This window comes from Sebastes fasciatus, chromosome 15, assembly GCF_043250625.1.
Source record: "Sebastes fasciatus isolate fSebFas1 chromosome 15, fSebFas1.pri, whole genome shotgun sequence".
Classification (NCBI taxonomy): domain Eukaryota; kingdom Metazoa; phylum Chordata; class Actinopteri; order Perciformes; family Sebastidae; genus Sebastes; species Sebastes fasciatus.
Genome location: NC_133809.1, coordinates 5,396,978 through 5,420,497, shown reverse-complemented (window position 1 = coordinate 5,420,497; position 23,520 = coordinate 5,396,978). Strand labels below are relative to the sequence as shown.

At 39.8% G+C, this 23,520-nt stretch overlaps 3 protein-coding genes across 6 annotated transcripts in view; 2 read left to right on the top strand and 1 right to left on the bottom strand.

Moving 5' to 3' along the window:
• Positions 1-7,586, top strand: part of rab11fip5a (RAB11 family interacting protein 5a (class I)) — a 31,532-nt gene extending 23,946 nt beyond the window's left edge. The window contains exons 4-6 of one of the 2 annotated variants that reach the window (XM_074661052.1): positions 948-3,113; positions 5,217-5,373; positions 6,140-7,586. In XM_074661052.1, coding sequence (XP_074517153.1) covers positions 948-3,113; positions 5,217-5,373; positions 6,140-6,397 — 2,581 coding nt within the window. In that variant the 3' untranslated portion in view covers positions 6,398-7,586. Of the gene's footprint in view, positions 1-701; positions 3,114-5,216; positions 5,374-6,139 lie in introns of both variants that reach the window. The other variant, XM_074661051.1, reaches the window with a different exon arrangement.
• The window catches only part of loxl3b (lysyl oxidase-like 3b), a 372,166-nt gene that overhangs the window by 134,244 nt on the left and 214,402 nt on the right, over positions 1-23,520 (bottom strand). The window lies entirely within an intron of this gene.
• The window catches only part of sfxn5a (sideroflexin 5a), a 152,454-nt gene continuing 140,478 nt past the window's right edge, over positions 11,545-23,520 (top strand). For 2 of the 3 annotated variants that reach the window (XR_012597281.1, XM_074660856.1), the window contains exons 1-10: positions 11,546-11,724; positions 14,974-15,042; positions 16,855-16,932; positions 17,675-17,701; positions 18,779-18,833; positions 19,290-19,315; positions 19,544-19,597; positions 20,272-20,328; positions 20,435-20,500; positions 21,913-22,003. Coding sequence is in view for 1 of the 3 variants with exons in the window: in XM_074660856.1 (XP_074516957.1) it covers positions 11,677-11,724; positions 14,974-15,042; positions 16,855-16,932; positions 17,675-17,701; positions 18,779-18,833; positions 19,290-19,315; positions 19,544-19,597; positions 20,272-20,328; positions 20,435-20,500; positions 21,913-22,003 (571 nt within the window). In the remaining 2 variants the exon portion in view is untranslated. Of the gene's footprint in view, positions 11,725-14,973; positions 15,043-16,854; positions 16,933-17,674; positions 17,702-18,778; positions 18,834-19,289; positions 19,316-19,543; positions 19,598-20,271; positions 20,329-20,434; positions 20,501-21,912; positions 22,004-23,520 lie in introns of all 3 variants that reach the window. The other variant, XR_012597282.1, reaches the window with a different exon arrangement.

Below are 23,520 nucleotides of genomic sequence, written 5' to 3'. Positions count from 1 at the left end.
GCTATTCTGGACCATAGTACACTCAATGCCTTTCTGCCAGCTCTGTAACTATACATTTTCACTACCTACACACCCACATGCTTTTATATCCTTGGGGAAAAGAGCCAAGTTGGCACCAGTAGCACTAAGTAATCATTACACCGGGCTGCATCAACTTTTCTTGCAAAATATTACATCATGGGCCAATGAGAACACACGAGAGGCACAGAGACGGATGTTTTGGATGTGGATCGATGCCAGTTTCTGTGTTAGTTTTGTTTAGTGTGATTGTTTTAAACAATTAATATGCAATGTTTGATTGTTAATGTTTGCATAGCAGTTACTGATAAAGCCACTATATTCACGGCTATGTATAACAGACCGATGCTATGGACGTAGTTCTGATCAAGGACTCTGGAGGACCATTTTGTAAAAAAAAAATTCAAATTATTGATTTCTTCAGTAAGTAGCCGTGTAATAAACGACATAATGAATTCAAATAGAGTTTAAAGGAATAAAAGGATATTTTGAATAAATTGGGTTACACAGATGATTAAGATGTGTGTAAGAGCCAAAACATGATGTATGATGTATGATGACACATACAGAGGTTGGTGTAATTCACAATGTGAGTTGAGAAAGAAACCCTCCTGCAGGCCTGTAGTGGAGCTGTGTGAACTACCCACACTAATCAAGAGGACTGTGTGCCCTTCCTTTCACAGCCTGGTGGTGTCACCTAAACTAGAACCCAGCACTGACCCCCACCCCCCGGGTCTCCCTGTAGATCCCGCCCCTCCGGTCTCTCCTCTGCATCACTCTAACCCCTTCAGCCCCTCACAGACCACCCCACCTCCCTTATCCCCCTGCAACCCTTTCTTCTCTCTCCTCCAACACAATCCTTTCTATGACGACCCGCTAACCGCTCAGCCCCTAAAACCTTCGCTGCCTCCTCTGCCCTATCTCTCCAGCGCCCGGCCCCCCATAGCTCAACTCTTTCCACAGGCGAGTAACCCTACCCTGACTCATGACAACCCAACCACAGAGGACTCCATCATAGGTACGGATGCAAAGAGCGAAGTGATGGCCAAAGCTGAGAAACGACCTCTTCCTCCGACTCCCATGGAAGGGGAGAGCCCTTTAAGCGGGAAGCTGTCCAACCCTTTTATGTGTGCCGGGGAGCTGGACCCAGACTCAGAGTGGGACGAATCCTTTGAAGCGTTTGCAGCTGGCAGGCTGCAGTCTCCTGAGGATCTGACCACAGATTGCAAAACACAGCAAAACAGTGAACATCCACTGGAACACTGCAGTGATAAAGGAACATTACTACCAGTAACGGATCAAAACACTAATGTGAATCAACCTTGCACAGATTTTGTATTTGATGCACATAAAACCATCACTAACGCATATCATCTTGACACATTTGCACAATTCCTCGAGACAATCCCAGAGCATGCAAGCTTCGAGAGTGACAACATGACTTTAAATACTTCCACTAACTCACCAAAACTGGATGCTCGCTCTGAAACTAATCGAGCTACTAACACAAATGATTTAACCGACACTAATATGCATCAAGCCCCCCGTCACGCCTCGCCTGTAAAGCTCAACAGCAGCTCCCCAGATCCTGGTTCTTCAGGTCTCGGCAGTTCAGCAGAGGAGGATTTCCTCTCCTGTCTCTCTTCTTATTCGGATAAATTCTCCGCATCCTCCTCCGAGGAAGCAGAGGCACAGATCTTTGAAATCAACGTCCTCGGCTTTGAGAAATCCGCCGATTCATCTGTTGTAAAAAATGTAAAACACTCAGAATCGGAAGATGACGTTACTGACGGGTCCACCGATCTGTCTTTAGTCGATGTAGCTCAGCACACTGTTATTCAGCAGAGTAATGGTGATGAAAAGGCAGATTTAAACGGTTTAGAGGGGTCACAGCAGAGCCCAGTGCTGACACATCAGCAGCCTGTGATCGCTGCAAGAGAGACAGGAAGTGAGGGTGCAAATACTCCGTCACCAAACTTTTCAAACACTGACTTGTTACCAGAACGATCCAACATCTCTTTACAGCCTGACACTGAAAATGAAGAGAAAGGCACAGGTGAATTCAACGAATCTGAAGAGGATTTTTCAAAAGTGTTAAATGATTCATCTGTATTTGTACGTAACACTACGGACGATGATAAACTCTGCTCCACACGCCCATCACTACACATCATAACCTCCTCCCCTGATGAGAAGCAGAGTTCGTCGGACTCGCCCATTGAGAGCACTAGTTTAGGAGGGCAGAATGTGAGCGACTGTTCTCCTATACCATTCGGGCTTTTTGGTGATCTCCTCAACACCAACCGCATCACGAGCAGCCCCAGCCGAGACTTTGACGACGCGCTGTTGCACTCTCGGGTGTCCGATCAGAGCTCCAGCAGCTTTTTCCAAAGCCTTTATGTGAGCGCCGACTCGCAGGATTACCAAACCTGCGAGTCTCACCCGTCCTCCAAATGCTCGGAGCCAAACAAGACGCTGCACTCTGCGACCTCGACGCTGTGTGGCGAGCTGAGTGAGATCCAGACGACTGCTGATGACGCTTTGGGCCAAGACGTTTCAACCAATGCATGCAAGCCAAATAACGAAGACAAATCTGAAGGATCCGTCTGTGGAGCCGAGGACAAGACGGCAACTCTCGAGTCAAACTCCATGATAGGGTATAACTTCGATTTACTCCCGACGGACTCTTACATGAGCTCTAATCAAAAGGAGCTCACTGAAGGAGGCGTGGAAAGTCAGCACACCATCTTAGGTGACGTGCTCTCGAAATCCCCTCAGGCACAAAGTGCTGCGCTATACCGCTCCCAGTCTGAGGGCACTCTGATATCGGCCTTTGACGAACTGCTCCTGCCCTCCTTTGGGAGTGATCCCGGTGCGATACAGGAGTTCTCCTCCTCAGCACAGCCTGGCCCCGACCTCCCCTCTCTGACCTCCTTTGCTCCCTCTCTAACTCCTCAAAGCAGTAGCTCCCCTCTAGCGCTCTGTTCCCTCCCTCTTCTTGCAAACGCTACGGCGAGGTCACCACCCAGCACGCCACGAGCCGCAGCGCCAATGCTTCGGGACACGCAGCAGCAGGCAGCCAATCAGCAGAACAGGTGAGGTTGCACACGCTCGGTGAAAAGGTGGAGAGGAAGCACTTTTTTTCCCACTTCCAGAGATCTCTATCCTGTCGTCTCTTCGGTCTTCCTCTGCCGCTCTGCTTCCGCCTGCTTTTCTTCTGTGCCGCCGACTCTCGAGGGGATTCTCCTGTGTGGTGCGACCTTCTCTTCATCACTTTGTGAAGACACACACACACATATATATCCTGGTGTTAACAGAACTCCTCTGCAGGTGTCTTGTGTGTGTCCTGGCTCTGTGGTAACGGGAGGGGAAACAGAGCCTCAGGCCAATTAGCAGTTATTATTTTGCCCTGATTCCTACCACACACACCTCCTCCCTCCCAACACACACACATACTGTATATATACACACACCAACCACCCCTCCCCACAGGGCCGGCTAGTGTTCTCACACAGCCACACTCATTTGCCAAAATCTCAACCAGTAACCAGGCTTTCCACGAGGCAACGAAGGTGTTGTTGTGTCACTGATAGCATTTCCTTTTCACCTTGGGGTATTCACACATTTAACACTATTCTACATGTTTGATTGCACCAACGCATGCAATTAAGTCTTTCAATTTTCACCAGTATTTCCTTTAATGAGGACTCTTACACGTTGTCTAACCTCCTTTACTCTTGATCACTAAACTTGATGTGTAGCATCCATGTCTGCCTGGATGTTCAGAGGACAATCTGTGGTGCTCAAATAATCTCTAAACCTATATTACCTGGGCTAAAGAAAGATATATGTGACAAATATGATTGTAAGTCCCTGCAGTAAGTCATTAAGTGGTCTCATAAAGGATAGATTTCCTTGTAAATGTAGGTCACTGACACAGGAAACTGTCTTTCCTGTGTTATTGTAGAGTTGCAGTTTGAGATCCTTCAAGTTGACCTGAACAAAGAGCTGGTTTCTGGTTGTTTGTCAGCGAACTAGCCAGCAGGCAAATTCATTTGATGTAATTTAATAATTTAACAGCGAGACAGACTTATTTTTAGCCCATGTAAGATGGTTCTGTCATGAAAAAAACAACAAGAACAAACTTAATTTGCTTCAGAGAGACTCTTTAAATGTTGTGATTTCTTTTGTCTGTCTGGACACTACGGTTGTGTTGTGTGTGTGGTTTTTCAGAATAAAAGCTCAAGTGAAGTCAGTTTATCTACAGTATATAGCACATTTAAAAATAACAGGAGTCGACCCAAAGTGCTTTCCAGTAAAAACATAACACATAAAAGGCATTAATACATGATATAACACAATAAAACAATAAAAGAAAGGTAAAAAATGAAATAAAAAGTTAGAAGTAATAGACTAAAACCAACAACAGATTGAGAAGCAGTAAGAGGACGTTAGATATAAGTTAAGAGGGGACTTGATAAAAGCCACGGGGCAGCCTCAGACTGAGATTAAAGCAAGTGAATATAGGGCGGTCTTTAAATTTGATTTAAAATTGTTAATGGTGGAGCTTAATGTGGGATGGGAGGCTGTTCCGGAGTGATTTGTTCCCTCTCACATTGTTTCATTTGAAGGACTTTTAGGCCCCCTCAGATTTATCTCAGAACTGAGTTTGAACATATGTAATGACAAAAAATGCTTGTAATTTAGCAGTTAACTGTAGGTAATAGTTTTATTCTAATACATTTAAATGCAAATGATTGTCAGTTGCACTAAAAGTATTAAAATATTTTATTCTACATTGATTAAAACAAGCCTTGAGTTTCACCCACAGCTACAAGCATTAGCTTTAGTTTTATTTTGTCTAAAACTGTGTAAGTGGCCACTTAAAAAGGATTTTACTCTGAAAATCACACGCCAGAGGAAGGAAAAATAAATGTAAATTCAAGTCACATTTCTGTGATAATTTCAGACACATTACTGAAAGATAATTGGATTTTTTTTCATCCATGAATATCAAAGAGCTTTGGACCTCCAGTACGGCAGCTAGATGTCCTTACATCACCTGAAAGTCTTCTGTTTAAACTGAAAATCCACAGAGGTGTTGGTGTCGTATGAAGTGGGATCTGTGACTGTTTACCGTGTATATATATATATATATGTATATATATGTGTGTGCTGCTTGTTGTCGTCCCCTCCAGCCCCCACCCAGTGAAGCCCCTCACCACTGCCATACCGGCTGAGGAGAAGCGGACGGAGGGCCGGTCAGTGCTGGCCACCGGCCTGGAGAAGCTCAAGTCCACCATCCACCCGGGGAGGAGCAGCCAGCTCAGCGAGCAGGACACAGACAGGAAGAAGGTACACTATGTTATTATAATGATATAAAATACTGTAATACTGCTCTTCAGAGGAAAACAACAGTAACTATGTTTGTGTTTTGAGCTTTAATGATCATCAGTAGTGTTTAGATTTATATGACATTTAAACCTGCACTTTTATATAAATGAAATTACACAACAAAGCACAACAATAATGATTATAATACTAACTTAATTAAACAGACACATACACATTAAGACAAATACATACATTAGGTAAAAGTGGTGAGTTTTTGTTCATTAATGTTTTATTTTGTAAGAATCCAGCAGCAGATGACTTGGAAAACAAAGGAAAAATAACATATTAAGATCCTGCATTTTGAGTAGAATTACATTGTTTTTTACATAACTTGGTTACATCATCTAAATAATGTAATTTTGTTTGTAATTATAGTTTACGCTGATCTGTTTTTAAGTAATAAAACAAGGCAGAGATGGACTAAAGGTTAGAGTAGCGGAAGGTCCTGTTTTTCCTCCCTGAATAGATAAAGGTTAAGAAGAAAGATCTATCCTGATCATTATGCATTTACTGTTGGAAACCCTCTTTCTTGGGATAAATCCTCTGGTGCATAGAGAGTTACGTGGTATTCAATTTCTGATTTCTGAATAATGTAGTTAGAATGAGCAGTGAACAGACAAACTCAATTTACTCAACAAGAAATCCAATGAAAACACATCACACTGTCCTTATCTTTGTTACACTTTCCTTCTTCTTCCTGTCTGTCTGTTTCTCTGTCTGTGTTCAGGTCGTGACAGAAGGAGCCGGCTCGTACTACCACCTAAACCACAACGAACTGGTCGCCCTGCTGGTGCAGCGGGAGTCCGAGCTGGAGAGGCAGAAGTTGGAGTATGACCGTCAGAAATCTCTGCTGGCTAAGCGGGAGGTGGAGCTGAAGAAGCTGAAGCCGCAGGTCAAAGATCTGGAGGACTACATTGACACGCTGCTGGTGCGCATCATGGAGCAGAAGCCAACTCTCCTGCAAGTGCGCTCCAAGTTAAAGTGACGCTCCGTTCACTCCGTCCTCCACAACAGCTCTTTAGTCTTTTCACTGCTATGCTGTCCTTTTTGATACAAATATCTCGGCACTGAGAGATGTCAGGGCGGTGTTTTCCAGCCGGCATGCTTTACTGCGCTGAGACACGTCCTCGTGGAAGGCTTTGGTTCGGGCGGTTCTGAATGTAGCGGGTCCTCAGGTTGTTTTCAGGTTCACACAGCCGGTTGGTTTTGAGATGCTTCCATTTTGGGATCCTGATTGTAGAAACAATGATTCCTCCTTTTCACCTCACCTCACTTCTATCACCTTATCACAGAAGATAGAAATGGTAGAGTCTCAGTCCAGAACACTGTACGAATATCCAACTAACTCCTCACACAGTTTTTCAAAATATATTCTCCTAAAGTGTTGCAGTTCTGTAGCTCACAACTTGAAGAGCCACTCTGGTGGTTTTGCATGTTTCAGACCATTAACTGCAAATTGCATATACTTTAAATCAATGCTGGCCATTTCTGTAACATACCATCAGGTTTAGATTGATTTTATACCTTCGAGGCAGCCACTGGTTTCACTTCGGTTCAGAGCAGCGTGAAACTCAACTTGCAGTGACCAGAAATCCATTACAGTGAACATTTTGTTGCATTTGTTTTTATTTCATAGCTGTGTTATAAAGGTAGTAATGCTGTTGAGAGCAGATGTCAAAAACGCTGTGATACCTGAGATTTAGGATTCAGTTACCAGAAAACACTGCAAACACAAGCTATAATGTAGGTTTGCAATTATTGTTATTTTCTTGATTAATGGTCATCGTTTGGTCGGCAAAATATCAGAGCGCAAGGTGACGTCTTCAGATTGCCTGTTTTTGTCAGACCAACAGTTCAAATCCAAAGATATTCAGTTTACTGTAAAACAAAGAAAAGCAATTAATCCTCAAAAAAAATCTGGGAAGATGGAAATATCAGATATTTGGCATTTTGAAAACTGGTTTAAACAATTAATAGATTATTATTAGATTAACAGTTTCCTGTCAATTGGCTAATCAATATATTGAGTAATTATTTCAGCTCTACTATCCTGTCAGAAAATCAAAAGACATTTGTAAATCTCAACGCCAAAAAGGAGAGTTTTTAGGACAGGCCCTGCACACAGTTACTGTATTACACAATATTATAAATAAATGAAGGCAACAAAATGTTCATTTCAGTTGATCTCGAGTAAGTTTCAAGTTTCTGCCAGTGTTTTTTCATGCTTAAAGGAACCGTTCGACTTTACATGATTAGCTTAGCTTAGCTTAGCTTAGCATTAAGGCTTGAAGCAGGGGGAAACGGTTAGCCTGGCTCAACCAATCATTTTATTCACCAACAGAAAATTAAAAAGGACAAGTTGTTGTTTTATGGGTACTTGCGTGATATAAGAACATATTTTTTTTGGCGAACAGCAGCTGGACACGGTGACTTCCTAGAGTCTCCGCTGGTTTGATACAAGGTCCAGAGTCCAAGAACTCCAGGAAGTCACTGCACCAGGCTGCTGTTCACCAAGAAATAATTACCGCACTTAACTCCCAATAAAACTACAACTTAGTGCTTTAGACATGTGAGTTGTCAGACAGGATAACCCCTGTTTCCCACTTAATACTAAGCTAAGCTAATCATATAGCTCCGGGTATCCAGCAAAAATGAGAAAAAAAACGCTAATGACATTGGGTGCTTTTCCGCTCTGAGATGAATTTATTTCAACTCGAGGCGTTCAGGGCGCTCCCGTAAAAATGCGAGGCGCATAGAGTGGAAAAACAGGTGCTCAGCAAAAGCAGTGCATAAAACGCTTCCCTCTCATTGAAAACTATTACAAAAAGCCGCCCCAGTCTGCTTAAAGGTGCTCTGTCTGATCAGAGCCTTAGCGTAGAGATTTTAAAGTGGTATTGATCTTCTCATCTAACCCTCAGCAAGAAAGCAAATAAGCGTATTTCCCTAAATGTCGAGCTATTGCTGAAATTAACTGAAAAATAATTGCTGCTTAGAAGGAAGGAAACAAATCGATACTCTTCAAGTATGCTTTTGAAAATAGTCTGCATCATTTTAAAGTATTCACAATATTTAGTTAATGAGGTAAATTCATGCAAAACCACCAATATGTTTCTCACACAGTAATGTACTTCAATGGCATCACTTCTTCCACATGGTGTTTTGGATTGACACTCTACAAATGTTCCCAAATAAATACCGAGTGCTCTGACTAGTTTTTGAAACTACAAACCAAATGAGCGGCGTGAGAGTTCAGCCTTGTCGTGTGCACATCACTGGGAACCGATTGTAGCTTCTGAATGTTCAAAAGTGTTCTTAGCCAGCAAGTGAATGGTTTTATTTCCACGCACAATAAGTGCTGTTTATCTTTTGCTTGCTCCTTCCTATCTTTTTCTCCTTTTTTTTTTCTCTTCTCTATGGGCATGTCTTGAAATTACCCATAATGCTCAGCCACATAAGCTAACTGATTCTTGTATGGGTCACGGTGTTATCAGGTGAAGACAGTATCACTCAGTCAGTATCAAGATCAGCCATCACAGCTTCTCTGATCTCATGCTTCTGCCTTCCTACACGTGTGGGTATGTGTGTGTTATCAACACGACGCCACCGCTATCAAAATGCCTGCGACATGCCGGTTCTTGACTCCCCTCTCCCTCAGTGTCTGTGTGTCACATCCGCTTCTGCTAGAGCACGCATACCGCTACTGCTTTCAGGTGTTACAAGGGATGTATACCGCATTTTACAGCATATATATGCCGTATTGAAATGCCAAATGCTGCCTTATTTTTGTTTTGTTTTCGTCAAGAATCTAGCACTTCATTTGACTTGTCGTGGCAGGTTTTGAAGAAGAAAAGCCATCTGTTCACTGAGAAAGTTCACTTTTTTTAACTTCGTTTTGTTATTGTTTAGATCACTGCACAAAAATAAATGGTATGCATACCAATAGACAATTAGCAGTAACAGTGATTTCCTGTGAAATGCCAAAAAAAAGCCTTGAAACTTAATCTATAGAGCAGATCGATACACCATGAAGTATTCTGATATGATGCCACTTTTAACAGCGTTTGTGGATGTTCTTGCACTACTTAATCGTCAGAACATAACTTTACTGTACCTGTCTGTTGATATTGGTATAGTTAGATCTACTTTACACCGTACTGCACTTTCTAATCGCTCTGTGATTTAAGCACTTGGCCTAAAAGCATACAATACCATCCAAAACCGTCTTTGTCATCTCAGTTCTGCTGTGCGATCGCAATATCAAGTGCATAGATGACTGTAGAGACATATTCAATGTGACTCGGCACTTACGAAGCGCAAGAATAAGTTCCATGTCTTCCATTTTTATTTAAGTTTAAACTGTTTTGTATTTTGTCCTTGAGTGTGTAGCCGGTGGAATGTGCTTAAGGTAGTATGTGAGATTGGAAAGTTTACAATTCGTGATGCAATTCTGTTTCACAAATTTTGTATATTTAATAAAGAATATTTTGTGTTTCTTGCTCACCATATGTTTGGGTGTAAATCTTTCTTTGGGGTGTGTTAGGGTGTGTTTTTCTGATTGTGGTCGTTCTTTGTTTGCATTCAGGGTTTGTTTCTGATAGCTAGCTCCATCTTGTATCCGGGTCCAAGGTGGTGAAATATCTGGATTTGTTCAGCTCTTTTTTCTTCTTTTTATTAGCAAAGACAAATGTATGAAACATTTAGGTAATCATGTAACTAAAGGAGCTGTAAGTTTGACTTATTTTGGTTTCATATGTTATTTATACCTTTTGTTACTTAAAATTGTTTTCTACATCTTAGCAGAAACATAATATCAAAACACTTAAATGTATGTGACCCTTACCCAGTTTTATAGCTGGTTTTCTATCAGGTAATATCACTCATTAAGACATTAATTAACAACAAAAAAGAAACATATCTTGTTATATCAAGAGTGACGCATCTGTACCCACTGCAGTGGTGTTAAATTATTTATTTATTAATGCTATGATTACAACTATTTGAAAGTTGATTTTTTTTTATCAGCTCTTCAGTGAGGAGAACCAATCAAAATCAAGTCCAGTTGGGATGTTTTGACTAGAGAACACTGTGTGTTAAGTAATGAAAAGTAATGACACAACTTTAAATTTAAGCACTCACAATAAATCAAATTTGAACATTGTTTTCTTTAACAATATTACAAGTGTCTTTAGCCAGGATTTTAGAAATGTATGTCCCTCTAAAAAAAAAAAAACTACATTTTGGGATTTTTTATATTGTATTAGCTCACACCACACTGCCATGAATCCTATTCTGCTGGAGAAATGCATCACTGAATCTCATTTATTGATATTTTCTGACATGTGAGAAGTCTGAAAATGTGCCTGCATGTGAATTGATCACATGTAAAAATTGTGTACATGGTGCATTTATTATATTTAATGTGAAATTGATGTTTTCACATTTTATGTCTAACATTTTTACATGTGAAGTATCTGAAAACTATCAATATGTGAATTTTGCACATATAAAAAGATGCTCCACGTGTGAAATGTGTTTCACATGACAGGATAAATTCACATGTGCTTTTTTTGTAAGGCTAAATACACAATATTAAGTCTAAAAATGCTGGAACCAGCATATATACTTCCCACCATATGTGCTGTAAGGTTTTAATCATAGTATTCAACTCCTCCTGTATGCCCCCAAATTCCCAGAAGAAATTACAGAGAACTTAACATTAAGTGCCCTTAATCACAATAGAACAATACAGACATGTGCAATCAATGTACATGTACAATAAAATCGAGAATATCTAAGATATTTCATGCTGTAGCTTGTGTTTTAATGGATGTGAGGGGTTATTTTGTCCAACCCCTGCACATTTTACTACTACTGACTTTAATTGAAAACCACCACTAGAGGGCTATGTTATACTCTTTAATCTCAAACACCTTCCCTCAGTGATTCTACCAACTACATTATAACTCAAAAGGTCTCATTTTTATTATCTGCTGTGCTCCAAACTGAGTTTAACACTCTGTTAACTTCTCCTGCAAAACACTGTAAACAAAGCAAGGTCTTCTGGGAAGTGTAGTCCGCCAAACAAAGGTGCAAACAACATCCTGCCTGAGCATTGCAACCCGGAAGAACTACATTACCCATAATGCATCATGCCTGATCACTGAACAGCTCTACAGCTTGCACTTCCATAAAGTGTTGAGGAAAATACTGTTTTATCATCGTAGAGAAGAAGACTGGTGCACATCTTTGTGCTTTTGCAGCATCATGTCTGAATATGTGACATTCCAGCATGGCAAGCCTCGGTTCGACCAGGTATTTTTATTTTTATTTTTTAATCGATTCAAGTTCACCAACCTATGTCTTCATATGTGCACTTCAAGCACCAGGCAGCAACGTTAAATATGTTAACGTTACCTGTTAAAAGCTCATATTTGTGACATGAAATAACTTTAAATACGGTATTTGACATTATACATTCATTGTTTTTAAAAATTAAACTAGTATTATAACTTGAAACTTGCTCTTTGTAGGTATTTAAGCGTCTTAGTCAACTGTAAGTTGAAAGTTCAGCAGTGAAGTTGAATTGACTGAGTTGACCCTTGAACGCAACACGAGCAGTAAAATCCCAACGTCATCTCTCTCTCTGTTCAGAATGTCTGACTAGCTCAGGAGTCAGCAGCCTTTACTATCAAAAGAGACATTTACTATCAAAAGAGACATTTACTATCAAAAGAGACATTTACTATCAAAAGAGACATTTTAGGCAAAAAACAAATAAAAAATCTGTCTGGAGCCGCAAAACATTTGAGCATTGTGATGAAGGTAACACAGTTTATAGTCTAAGTATATAGTATATAAGTCTAATGCAGTGAGGGCCAAAGTGCAAATGTACTAAGAAGCATTAGGGCCACATTGAGGGAAAAAACATCTGAGATTTACAGAATAAAGTCATAACTTTACGAGAAAAAAAGTCCTAATATTACGAGAATAAAGTCGTAACTTTACGAGAAAAGAAGTCCTAATATTACGAGAAAAAAGTCCTAATATTACGAGAAAAAAAGTAATATTGAGAGAAAAAAGTCGGAACTTTACGAGAAAAAAAGTCGGAACTTTACGAGTAAAAAGTAATAACTTAATAATATTATGAGAATAAAGTCATAATATTATAAAGTAGTAATTTTACATGTTATTTTCTTTTTTCTCGTAAACTTCTGACTTTATTCTCATAATATTATGACTTTATTCTCTTAATCTCATATTTATTTTTTTCCCCTCAATGGGGCCCTAATACTCCGTAGTACCGTCGTACCATAGACCTACAACAATGATACATAAAAATGAAAATGTAAACAAAAAACAGTTATTCATTTCCATGTTTATAAATCCACCGAGAGCCACTGGAGAGGAGCTGAAGAGACGCAGGTTGCTTAAAGACCCCTGAGCCAGCGGCTAGAATAACGGTTCTGCTGGAGCTAATGGCTAGTTAAATATATAGCGTTAAATGATTAATATCCATAACTTGTCAGGCCATATTAGTACGGTCAACTGTTAAAAACTAAACAAAACTGGTTGACCAAAACTGCAGGTGAGGTGTTCTACAGATATAGTTAGCTAAACTGATGGCAAAATTTTTTTCTAGCTATCTAATATCACAGCTAACAACTTGTGACCTTAAATACTTTGGGGTCACAATGGCTGTCAAAATGAAGTATTCAAATAACATATTGACTCAGATTTACATTAGGTCTCTAATTTATATCTGCTCAGTACTGTACTTAAGTACATATTCGAGGTACTTGTACCCTACTTGAGTATTTCCATTTTAAGCAACTTTATACTTCTACTCCACTAGTTACATCTCAGAGGCAAATATTGTACTTTTTACTACACTAAATTTCCTCATTTCTCCAAAGTTGGTGATTTTCAAGTTAGAATTTTTCTCTGATAAACTCAATAACTTATTCCTTAATTTTATCAGAAAAAAAATCAAATAACTTCGACCTTTTTCATTGGAGATATTTTGACATGGCATAGTAGGAAAAGCACAGGTGAAATTGATTACTTTAACGATGGCTCAGTACCATTAAAGGCACAATACCAGGGTCTCCCCAAGGTGGAATATGCAGCCATCATTAATCTTATTGAATATACCTGTGCTTTTTCTGCTATAACATGTCAAAGTGTCTGCTGTGAAAAAGGACTATTCTCAACCCATAAATACCTTTTATTAAAAAACCTTGGATTAGCTGAAAAATGCATTGTCATAACTTTATGAAAGTGTAATTGTAAATTACCCCTTTGATTAACAAAATAAATAATAGTAAAAATTAGTAATAATGAATAGATTGCATAAAAATAAATGGTGCTACATACCTTTTACAGGTTTAACAGATTTTGCATTGTTTAAAGTAAGTCTTGTTTGCATATATTTTTGAGTTTCTTTTTTTTTTTTTTAAATATGAAAGCAGAGTAGAAGTACTTGGATGTGGAATTTAGCCAAGAAAAAAAGTCATCTTAATAATGCTTAGATATATTCATGGCATGAACTTTAAAACCAAACAATACATTCAGGAAGGATGTGATCAATAATAAAAGCAGACCAAAAATAATGTACATGAGAGTGATCAATATCACTTTGAAATGTATTATGTATCTATGATATAGGATGACAAATGAATAGTAAAAACCAGATCACGTCCAAATCAGGTCACATAATCTGACGGGTCACAGAATACAGTGTAACACCGATGAAGCTGCTTTGGAGTAGAGGTAAAAGGAGTCCCTTCTCTCCCACTGCTCACAAGTGTTGCCCCAAACTGGTCAAGTTGGAGTGGCACTCGTGAATAATTGAATTTAACAGATGAAAAAACTATTCCCCCACGCCATGTTTTTACCAACCATCCATATGTTCAGGAAGTCACAAGGCGCGGCAGTGAGTCAGATACCAGATTTTCATCCAAATTAGCAGTTAGTGTAATTAAACTCCAGTTAGGGAGGGACGGCGGGTGCCTCTCGACGCTGCGTGGTGTGTTTCTGCATCTCCAAAATTATTCCTTATGCTCGGTTATGAATAAATGAACGAAAGGTATTTCTGGCACAGTCATTATAGAAATTAATTGCAAATGGTGTGAGTGGATTCGGGTCCCTAAAAGATGCAGATAGGAAACAGTTTGTCTGCGGCATTAATGAGGAGGCTCCACCTGGTGTGTTAAAACAGCTGGCGTGCTGTAATATCGCTGTTTACTGGGTGACAGCTGGAATCTCTCTGCCTCTCTCTGCTTAAAGGAACCATAAAAAATGTGATTTATTTTACCTGTATAGTACACGGAAAGTATGATTTTCTGAACTTTCTCATCCTGACTCAGGTTTTCCAGTTAAACACTTTGAAAACGCAAACTTTAAAAGACCACAATATGCATCTATTATGTCATGTTTAGGTGATGTTTAGATGAAAAACAATTGTTTAGTGCTATAAACAAAATGTCTATTTTAATTGACTTTCTTTTTTAATTAATGTGGTATCTAAGATAATGTTTGTATGATGTTTTCTTTTTCTCTTAGAACACATTTTTTGGTCGGTTCAGGCACTTCCTGGATGTGATTGACCCCAGCACACTCTTCGTGACAGAGGTACACAAACGTAATGATTTATTATATGGATCTGGTCTGAGGAAAGCTAAACTGAACCATCTTTTAATCTGTGTTTAACTAAGACAGTTCCTATTTATCTGACAGGGACTATGTGCTTGGCTTAATGGCACCTCAGTGGGAAGGGAGAAACATTCACTAAGGTGTCCCGGGTTAGGTTAGGCATCAGAGTAGTGAATCTGTAATCGACTTCCTGCTCATTTTGCACTTGCAAGACAAAACTGTTGCTCATGAAATGACACCCCATTGGTTGTGAAGGGAGGAAAAGCGGCTGTTGATTGCTGATGAACGCAAGAGCTGAAGCTTTGTTTGCATGTGTTATAGTGAGGTAACAGGCAGGTATTCAGTCGGATTTTTCCATCTTTATTAGGACTGTTAATCAATTAAAATATTTAATCACACATTTTGTATCTTTTCAAAATGTACCTTAAAGGGAGATTTGTCAAGTATTTAATACTCTTATCAACATGGGAGTGGGCAAATATGCTGCTTTATGCAAATGTATGTATATATTTATCATTGGGAATCAATCAACAACACAAAACAATGACAAATATTGTCCAGAAACCCTCACAGGTACTGCATTTAGCATAAGAAAATATGCTAATTGCATGTGATTATCATAAAGTGGGCATGTCTGTAAAGGGGAGACTCGTGGGTACCAATAGAACCCATTTTCATTCACATATCTTGAGGTCAGAGGTCAAGGGACCCCTTTGAAAATGTCTATGACAGTTTTTCCTCACCAAAATTTAGCGTTATTTAACCTCCTTCGCAACAAGCTAGTATGACATGGTTGGTACCAATGGATTCTTTTGTTTTTTTAGTTTCATATGATGCCAGTATCTTCACTTTAGCTTTAAAATTGAGCCCGCTACAATCTCCGAAAGATCGATTGCGTTAATACGTTAAAGTAATTAGTGGTGTTGAAACAAAACACCACAGAGCCAACATTTACTGAAGAGAAATGAACAGAAGAGAAACTAAAAGGCATCAAATTTGACTCGGTAATTACAGTTCTTAAAATGTCCTTGACCTTGTTTTAAAAATCATTTTAACATGACTAATTTATTAACGTACTTAGGGATTCTCTGTTATGACCTTTTTGGCTCCGGACCGTTCTCTGGTCTGCTCGTCATAACATTTCTCCCGGTCTTTGTTGTGTTTTTGGTAATTTTGTTCATGGAGTCATCAGTGCTCTGGTGCTCTGGGTAATGAAGCTGTTAGCGGGCTCTTTGGTGACAGTAATAGCGGCAGTAGCTCCTGGGATGTGATGAGGTGTGGACATGTGGGGCAGCTGTGAGGGGTGGAGAGTGTGTACGCACACACACACATTCACACGCACACGTTGCACCCTGCTGGGCCAGGCGTAGCCTCGACTTGCCCCTAATGACGAGAGTGGAACAAGGATGGCCGTGATTTTGCATGCAATCGCACACACACAACCTCGATGTGCGTACAGGCAAAAGTGCACACCTAACACTATCGCACACAAGAAAGGAACGTGCACACACACAGATGGCGAGCTCATTAGAACAAATTGGGCCACATGACCTTGTATTTTGCTCAGCATTAGACAATGATCACACCACAGAAAGCTGCTCATTGCCCTTTAGGAAACTCATTTGTCAACTGAAAATCAGCATGAAAGTTTTAGTGAAACACAATTATCATGCATTGAGCTGTGCGGCATAAATAGTGGAATATAGAAAAACATGTCTAAGACTGTCCAGGGAAGACTGCCCTCACTGAACTGTACATTTGACTGACTTTTATCTTATTTGGTCAAATCAGAAACGTCTGCAGGAGTCTGTGGAGCTGCTCGACCGATTCAAACAAGGAACTCTGCCTCCAGGTGTGACAGATGCTCAGGTAAAGACACACAAACTTGAGTTGACGTCGTTCAGGGTGTTGATTGGTCCACAGAAGTGTTAAAGAACCAGGTGTTTGAAGCATTTAGAAGTCACAAAAGCAAGGATAGAAAAACAGCTAAATGTCTCCTCTATAGACATTTAAATGCTGTCATTTTTTGTTTGACGTTTTATCTATTTCATTAACAAACTATATATACAGGGCTCAACATTAAGAAATTCCCTGCTTGCCCAGCGGTAAAGTAAAATGCCGCGTCAGGCTAGTAAATCTAGCAACTCGCAAGTGGTAAAAAATAATTAAACACATAGTTTTTTTCTGGAGATGATGATGAAAGTTGCTAAGGAGTGAGCTATCACGCTTCCTTGTATGGTGAGAGTTGCACACGCGCAGTATCGATCCGAGAAAAGAGGAGCTGAAGCGCAAGCGAGCACTTCAGATTAATTTAATATAGATTAAACATGATTAACAATTAACTTTGGTCTTTGTTGTTATTTGATGAATGCTAATAATAAAACAATTGTTAAGGGGCAAGTAAAAATTGACTTGGAGCAAATGGATTTCTGACCCACTTGCCCAATCATTGAACCCTGATATAGCCAGAGCAGGTTACAAGTGCACTATCTCTGTTAAATAAACGCTTACATTTCTACGTTACTTATTTGTAAAACAGACATTAACTGACCTGTAGAAATACTTGAGACTCTTCCGTACTTACAAAGATGTTTGTTATTTGTCTCTACAGCTTTGGCAAGCTCAAAAAATAAAGCAGGTAAGATGTGTCTCTCTTTCATTCACCTTTTTGTCTCTCTCAATCACTAACGCACACACAAACTACGATCACTATCTTGTATCATCTCTGGTTGTTATGGTGTCAGTAGATTGGCAAACAAAACTGACACCAGTCTTCACACTTGTTCAACCCTTACCTGTTTACACAACAAACATACAGCAGAGGGGACAAAAACAGGAAAACGCAACATTAAAAGTCTTTAGTGGTGAACTTATTACACTGAAATGACGGTGAAGCAGGCGAGTGGTATTAACTCCAGTGATAATTAGTAGTATGTGCCAGAGAGACGTCTCATAGTCAGTGAACAGCAGGTGCAGTTGGTCAAACCAACAGAAAATAATTTACAGTAATATGCAAACGGCCACAGCAACAGCTATACGATAGAGTTTTATAGAGATGATGTTTATGACTTATCTAAATTAAACATAATAATTTTAATTAATTAATTATTCAACATGTAATGAGTTGCCCTTCAAACACTTTTTCAAAGTGTTTTGTTTCACACTGAATTCAGCACTAAAATACATCTTGGGTAATCTGATTACAAGCTCTAAATACAGATGTGAATACACCCAAATCTCACCCAGGATGCTCTAGGATTTAAAGATGATTGGTCTGGGATGTGTTGGACCTTATTTTATGTCCCTGACTACAATGAAGTGCCGCTGGGTCAGGTTTGTTGTGTGTATACAGTACGAGTATGCAGAACTGGATACAGTTTGGAGTTGAAGAGACAAAAAGGCACCACCACTAGCCCTACCTGTTTACGTCACAATGAAACCTGATCACAAGTGGTCACTTAATGCCTTTGAGAAACACTTTGATACAAGGTGTGAACAGTCTTAACTAGATCACACAATATAGACAGACCTGTATCTGGATGCAAGAGGTCTGACTGGGGCTAATGTCAGCTGCCAACTATTATTAGTTTCCAATAATACTTAAAACTTTTTAACCTCACAGCAAAACTATCTTCCTAATTCATTTGAACTGAACCAACCCGAATCATTCTGTACTCATTATGGTCTGATTCTCGTCATTATGCTGTTATTACAGGCCATCATCCACCCTGACACGGGGGAGAAGATCCTCATGCCCTTTCGGATGTCAGGTACAGTAGCTTGGTGTGGAAGCCTCTGTTGAAGTGGGATCTAGGGGCTTGTTATGTGGTCCAACATGGAGGCGTCGTTCACCCTGGGAACTGTCACGGCTCAACGGGGCTCTTCAGGTTGTCTCAGGTCTGAAAAAGGTCACACTCAGCTGGGCGCTGATTAAAACCTCTCTCCCACAGTGACGAAGAAGTTCTCGAGCTTCTCCGATGAAGCAAACACAAGTTTTTTTGGTCCGGCCTCAAAGCACCTTTTTACAAAGTGTCGTAGAGCGAGTGGGAGAGAGAACGAATGAGGGAGGAGAAAGAGACACTAGCGATTAATATGTTGACCAACATATGTGAGACAATTGAAATAAGCTGCAGAATCCTATTGCTCTGTCTAACCCATACAGACCTGCTAACCTCAAAACAAACAGTTCTGAGTGTAAGACGGTAACAGTGACTCTCTTTTAACAGGTTTTATCCCATTTGGCACACCAGTGGTAAGACATTTTTTGCATACATTTCAGGAACGCAAAGTCATCATATTTATTGAAATTCATCTAAAATGTAGAACGCTACAAAGAAGTTTATCCACATATATAATCGTACGCTGATATAAATATATTGTTTTAAACCAAGACTGCCCCTACAATATATCGTTTAGACTGTGTTTTCTTCCCATTTGTACTTTTGTAGTCGTTTTATAAAAGGGGTTTATCTTTGTGCAGGTTGTTGGCCTCCTTCTCCCAAATCAAACATTGGTGTCAACTATCTTCTGGCAGGTAAATATTTACTTCTTGACCTATAAAACACACATATTAATCAACATTTCTGTAAATATTCCAATATTTGCCAGCCAGACAATTTTCTGCTGCAGTCCTGGCAAGATGTTGTAAAACCAATGAAGTTGAGAAAAACAAACACTTGACAGGAAGACGCCAAAGTGGCAACAAAATTAGCATTCTGAAGACTGTCATTGTCTAAACCATCATCCTATTTCTACAGTAAAATAAAGATATTGAACTCAAGGATCACCTGCTAGCTTTTTCCAGAACTTTTGACTGCTCCGTTCACTCAAAGACGGCCTTGAGATACAGTTGAAAGCTCAGGGAAAAAGCAAGTAAGTGAGTTTAAAACATTTCATCCACATAGGATATTTAGGGGGTAGCTGTGAGCCGGGTGGTGGGCTGGTTGTGGGATGGACGGGAAAATCATATCGCACCTAAATGGTTTATTGTTGCTGTTTCAGCTTCTGCATTTGTGTATGAAATTTTTTTTTTTTTTTTTTTAAATGATCACAGGTATGTATTTTCCAGGGTCAGGAAACTCCATAGTCCCATTTGTTCACACTAATGAATCAGACATGGACATAACAATGTTGAAAATGTTAAACGTAGCAGCTGTAATTCATCAGGTGTATCAGCACATTTACTAACAAGCTCCTCTCCTTTTACAGTGGTTAAACCAGAGTCACAATGCCTGTGTGAACTACTCCAACCGCAACGCCTCCAAGGTACTGAATCAGTGAATTGACCCATTCCCATTTAGATAGATACTGAATATAAACAGAGCTGCATGAAATGCGTTCATATTGTAATCTCACTTACTTTTCACTTCAGCCGGCTCCAGCTTCCAAATTCGTCCAGGGATACCTCGGAGCGGTGACCAGTGCAGTCTCCATCGCTGTGAGTTCCCATAATGCCTCTGCTCTAAGTGAACAGTCCCTGGGACTGCAATGACTTAATGTCATCACACAGTAATAGCTGAGTCACTTATTGATCCATTATGTCTTTTAGATGGTCTAAAAGACATAATGGATCAATTGGGTAGACCAATATATCAGTATAATGTTGGACTTTTTTCAACTGCAAATTGAACGATGTAAAAAGTCTGTAAAACCTGCAATTAGGGGTGTCGCGGTATTGACGATAACCATGACATTTACAACTGAAATATTGATAAATGTTAATAATACACATATGATAATATTGTGTAAATAATTCAGCACCTCTTGAATCATCTTCTATATACAGTTGTTGTTACAGACTCTCCCTACACTCATATTTTGAGTGTAATTTCTTTGCGAAAAAAGAGACAAAACGCACAATAAACAAAGTTAAAGATGAATTTGACTGATAGCATTATTATTATTATTATTTTAAATTGTCGATAGATATCGCAATAAAACGTATTGAATGAATTCTTTTGGCCATGATATTGTTGTGAAAATAAATATGATATTGTGAAAGGCTTACCTGCAAACAAATTGTGTTTTCTTTGCAGGCTTGTTTGTTTAGTTGTGATGTATTCTGAAAGTTCCCCCAGTCGCCACCCTAATCCAATATAAATGTCATTAATCTGGGCTTCAGTGCAGAGTTTAAAAGTTGAACTGTTGTTTCAGATGCTTTTCCACCCTAACAGGAATACATTTTTAGGAGAAACACAACATATTTTCAATGGTTTTGACAGGAAAATGGCCATATCCAAGCATAAACCTCAGAATCCCAGCCATCACAATACCCTTATCAGTTGAACCTTTTTTTTCTTACCTTTATGTCATCAAAGACTCAAATGTCAAAAGAGTATAACACACGTTCACACACCTGCCTGACACAGCCCTTAGTGTGGACACAGGGCTCAAACCAAGCCAATTACTGGTCCCGCTGGGCGCTCATCCGGCTGCTGCCCTCGGGCTTGACAACGTCAACAAGCACAGAAAAAAAATCGCGGGGTGTCTGGAGGGCGTAACGTCGGGTGGGGAGGGGGGCTGGAGCTCTCCAATTAAACGTCCGCTCTGGTGACGACCCCCCGCCGGGCTGGGGAGAGCCGGAGGCTGGAGTGGCGTGGTGGCGGCGTGTTATCTGAGAGCACATAGCCGTTTGACTACAGCCCTCTAGTCTGTTAAAATACTGTACTGTATTTAATGTTGTCACTTTTCTCCCAATCATACCATCAGACACTTCAAAATGTGCTTGTTTTTTTGTTTCTGTGCTGAAAGACAAAAAACGTTTTATTACAAATATTCAGTGTGTGTGTCATTGGCTTTTAAAAATGGAGTCAGCGGCTGATGTATCATGTGCGTCTGGTTGTCCTTCAGGTGGGGTTGAACGTGTTAATCCAGAAAGCCAGCGGCTTCAGCCCAACTACCAGGCTTTTGGTGCAGAGGTTCATCCCCTTCCCAGCAGTGGGTGAGTTCAAAGAGCTCAGTCAAACACTTCATGGGACGGACGAGGATTAAGCCCAGTTCTCTACCAAAAACTAAATTAGTGTATGTTTGAGTTCACAATGTTGATGTGGTCGAGTTTTTAAATAACCGACCGGAGTAGGATGACTATAGAGTTTCTCCAGGCTTAAAGGAGAACTACGCCCATTTTCAAAATTCATACATGTCGTTCCCATGGTCTAAGACAGTCATAAAATATTAGTAAACATGAACAGCTGTCTCCCAAATCCCAAAACTAGAGTGCTAAACTTTTAAATTTGTGATATCATAGGGTATAAAGTGTTGCACCGCTCCATAGACAATGAATAGGAAGAGATACGGGAACATGTTCTGGTTCACAACTGACAACATTACAATAGAATAAAGACAATCTGGGTACAAAAAAGAAAATTCTGTGGGTCCATAAAATCAGTCTTCCATTCATTGTCTATGGAGCAGCTCTAGATTTTATACTTGATGACATCACAAGTTTGAGACTTACTTCTCTGGTTTCTGTCTTTGAGAAAGAGGAGCTCATGTTCACTAATATTGATTGGACTTTCCTCGGCCATGGAAATAACATACTGGAATTCTTAATTTAGGTGGTGTTCCCCTTTCAATATTAACCTCCATGGTGACAGGTTTAAGTGGAAAATGAAGCTGGCCCTTGAGTTATGATTGCCTCCAAGGTCTTATGAAACCTTTATTATGTAGTGTTCGCTTGTCAGCATGCTGACAATTACCCCGTTAGTGGAACATGCTAAGGTTTAGCATTCTGTGTATCAGTGTCGACTCCAAACTCTACCAATAGATTACCAATGTATTTTTTGGTCTGGTGAGTGAAGCAAATCTAGCAGCCATGTGCATATTTTACCATAATTTGGCTGGTGACTGGTGCTAATTTCCAACCCTGCTGTGTATATAGTAATCTGAAACTACGGCTGACAAGAATTTGGTCATTAATATTTTTGAGGTGTCTTGTCATAAACTAAAGTGTTGGAGAAGTGACCTGTTGGAAGGGCTAGATGAAAAGTCAGGGCAGCGTTTTTAGGGATTATTCTCTGGGTACCATTGATATCGATCCCAAATGTTATGGGACCAAAGTTTAAATTAACAAGTTGCTTTAAACAAATATCACTGGATTTTTCCTGCTTGTTTTCCTAACTGCTTGTTCTATTTTCATCATGTACAAAAATTAATAAAATAATTCCAAAAAATAACAGACCTAATATAAATCCTCAGATACAGAATGAACTCATTTTGATTAATATACCTTTTAAAACTGTTGTGTGGTCCTCATAAACGTCTGATATGAGAGCCAAACACAGCCAGCGATTTGTTTCATTCTGTCCCTCGCCGTCCGGTTTCCTCTCTGCGGGGTTAGAGACGTGTTGTGAGCTCGCTTTGTCAGACGTGTGTGGAGCCACAGAGCTGATTTTCATGCCACTCTCCCACAAACACACACCCAGGGGTATAGACCCGTGTCCCAGAATGCTGCTGGCT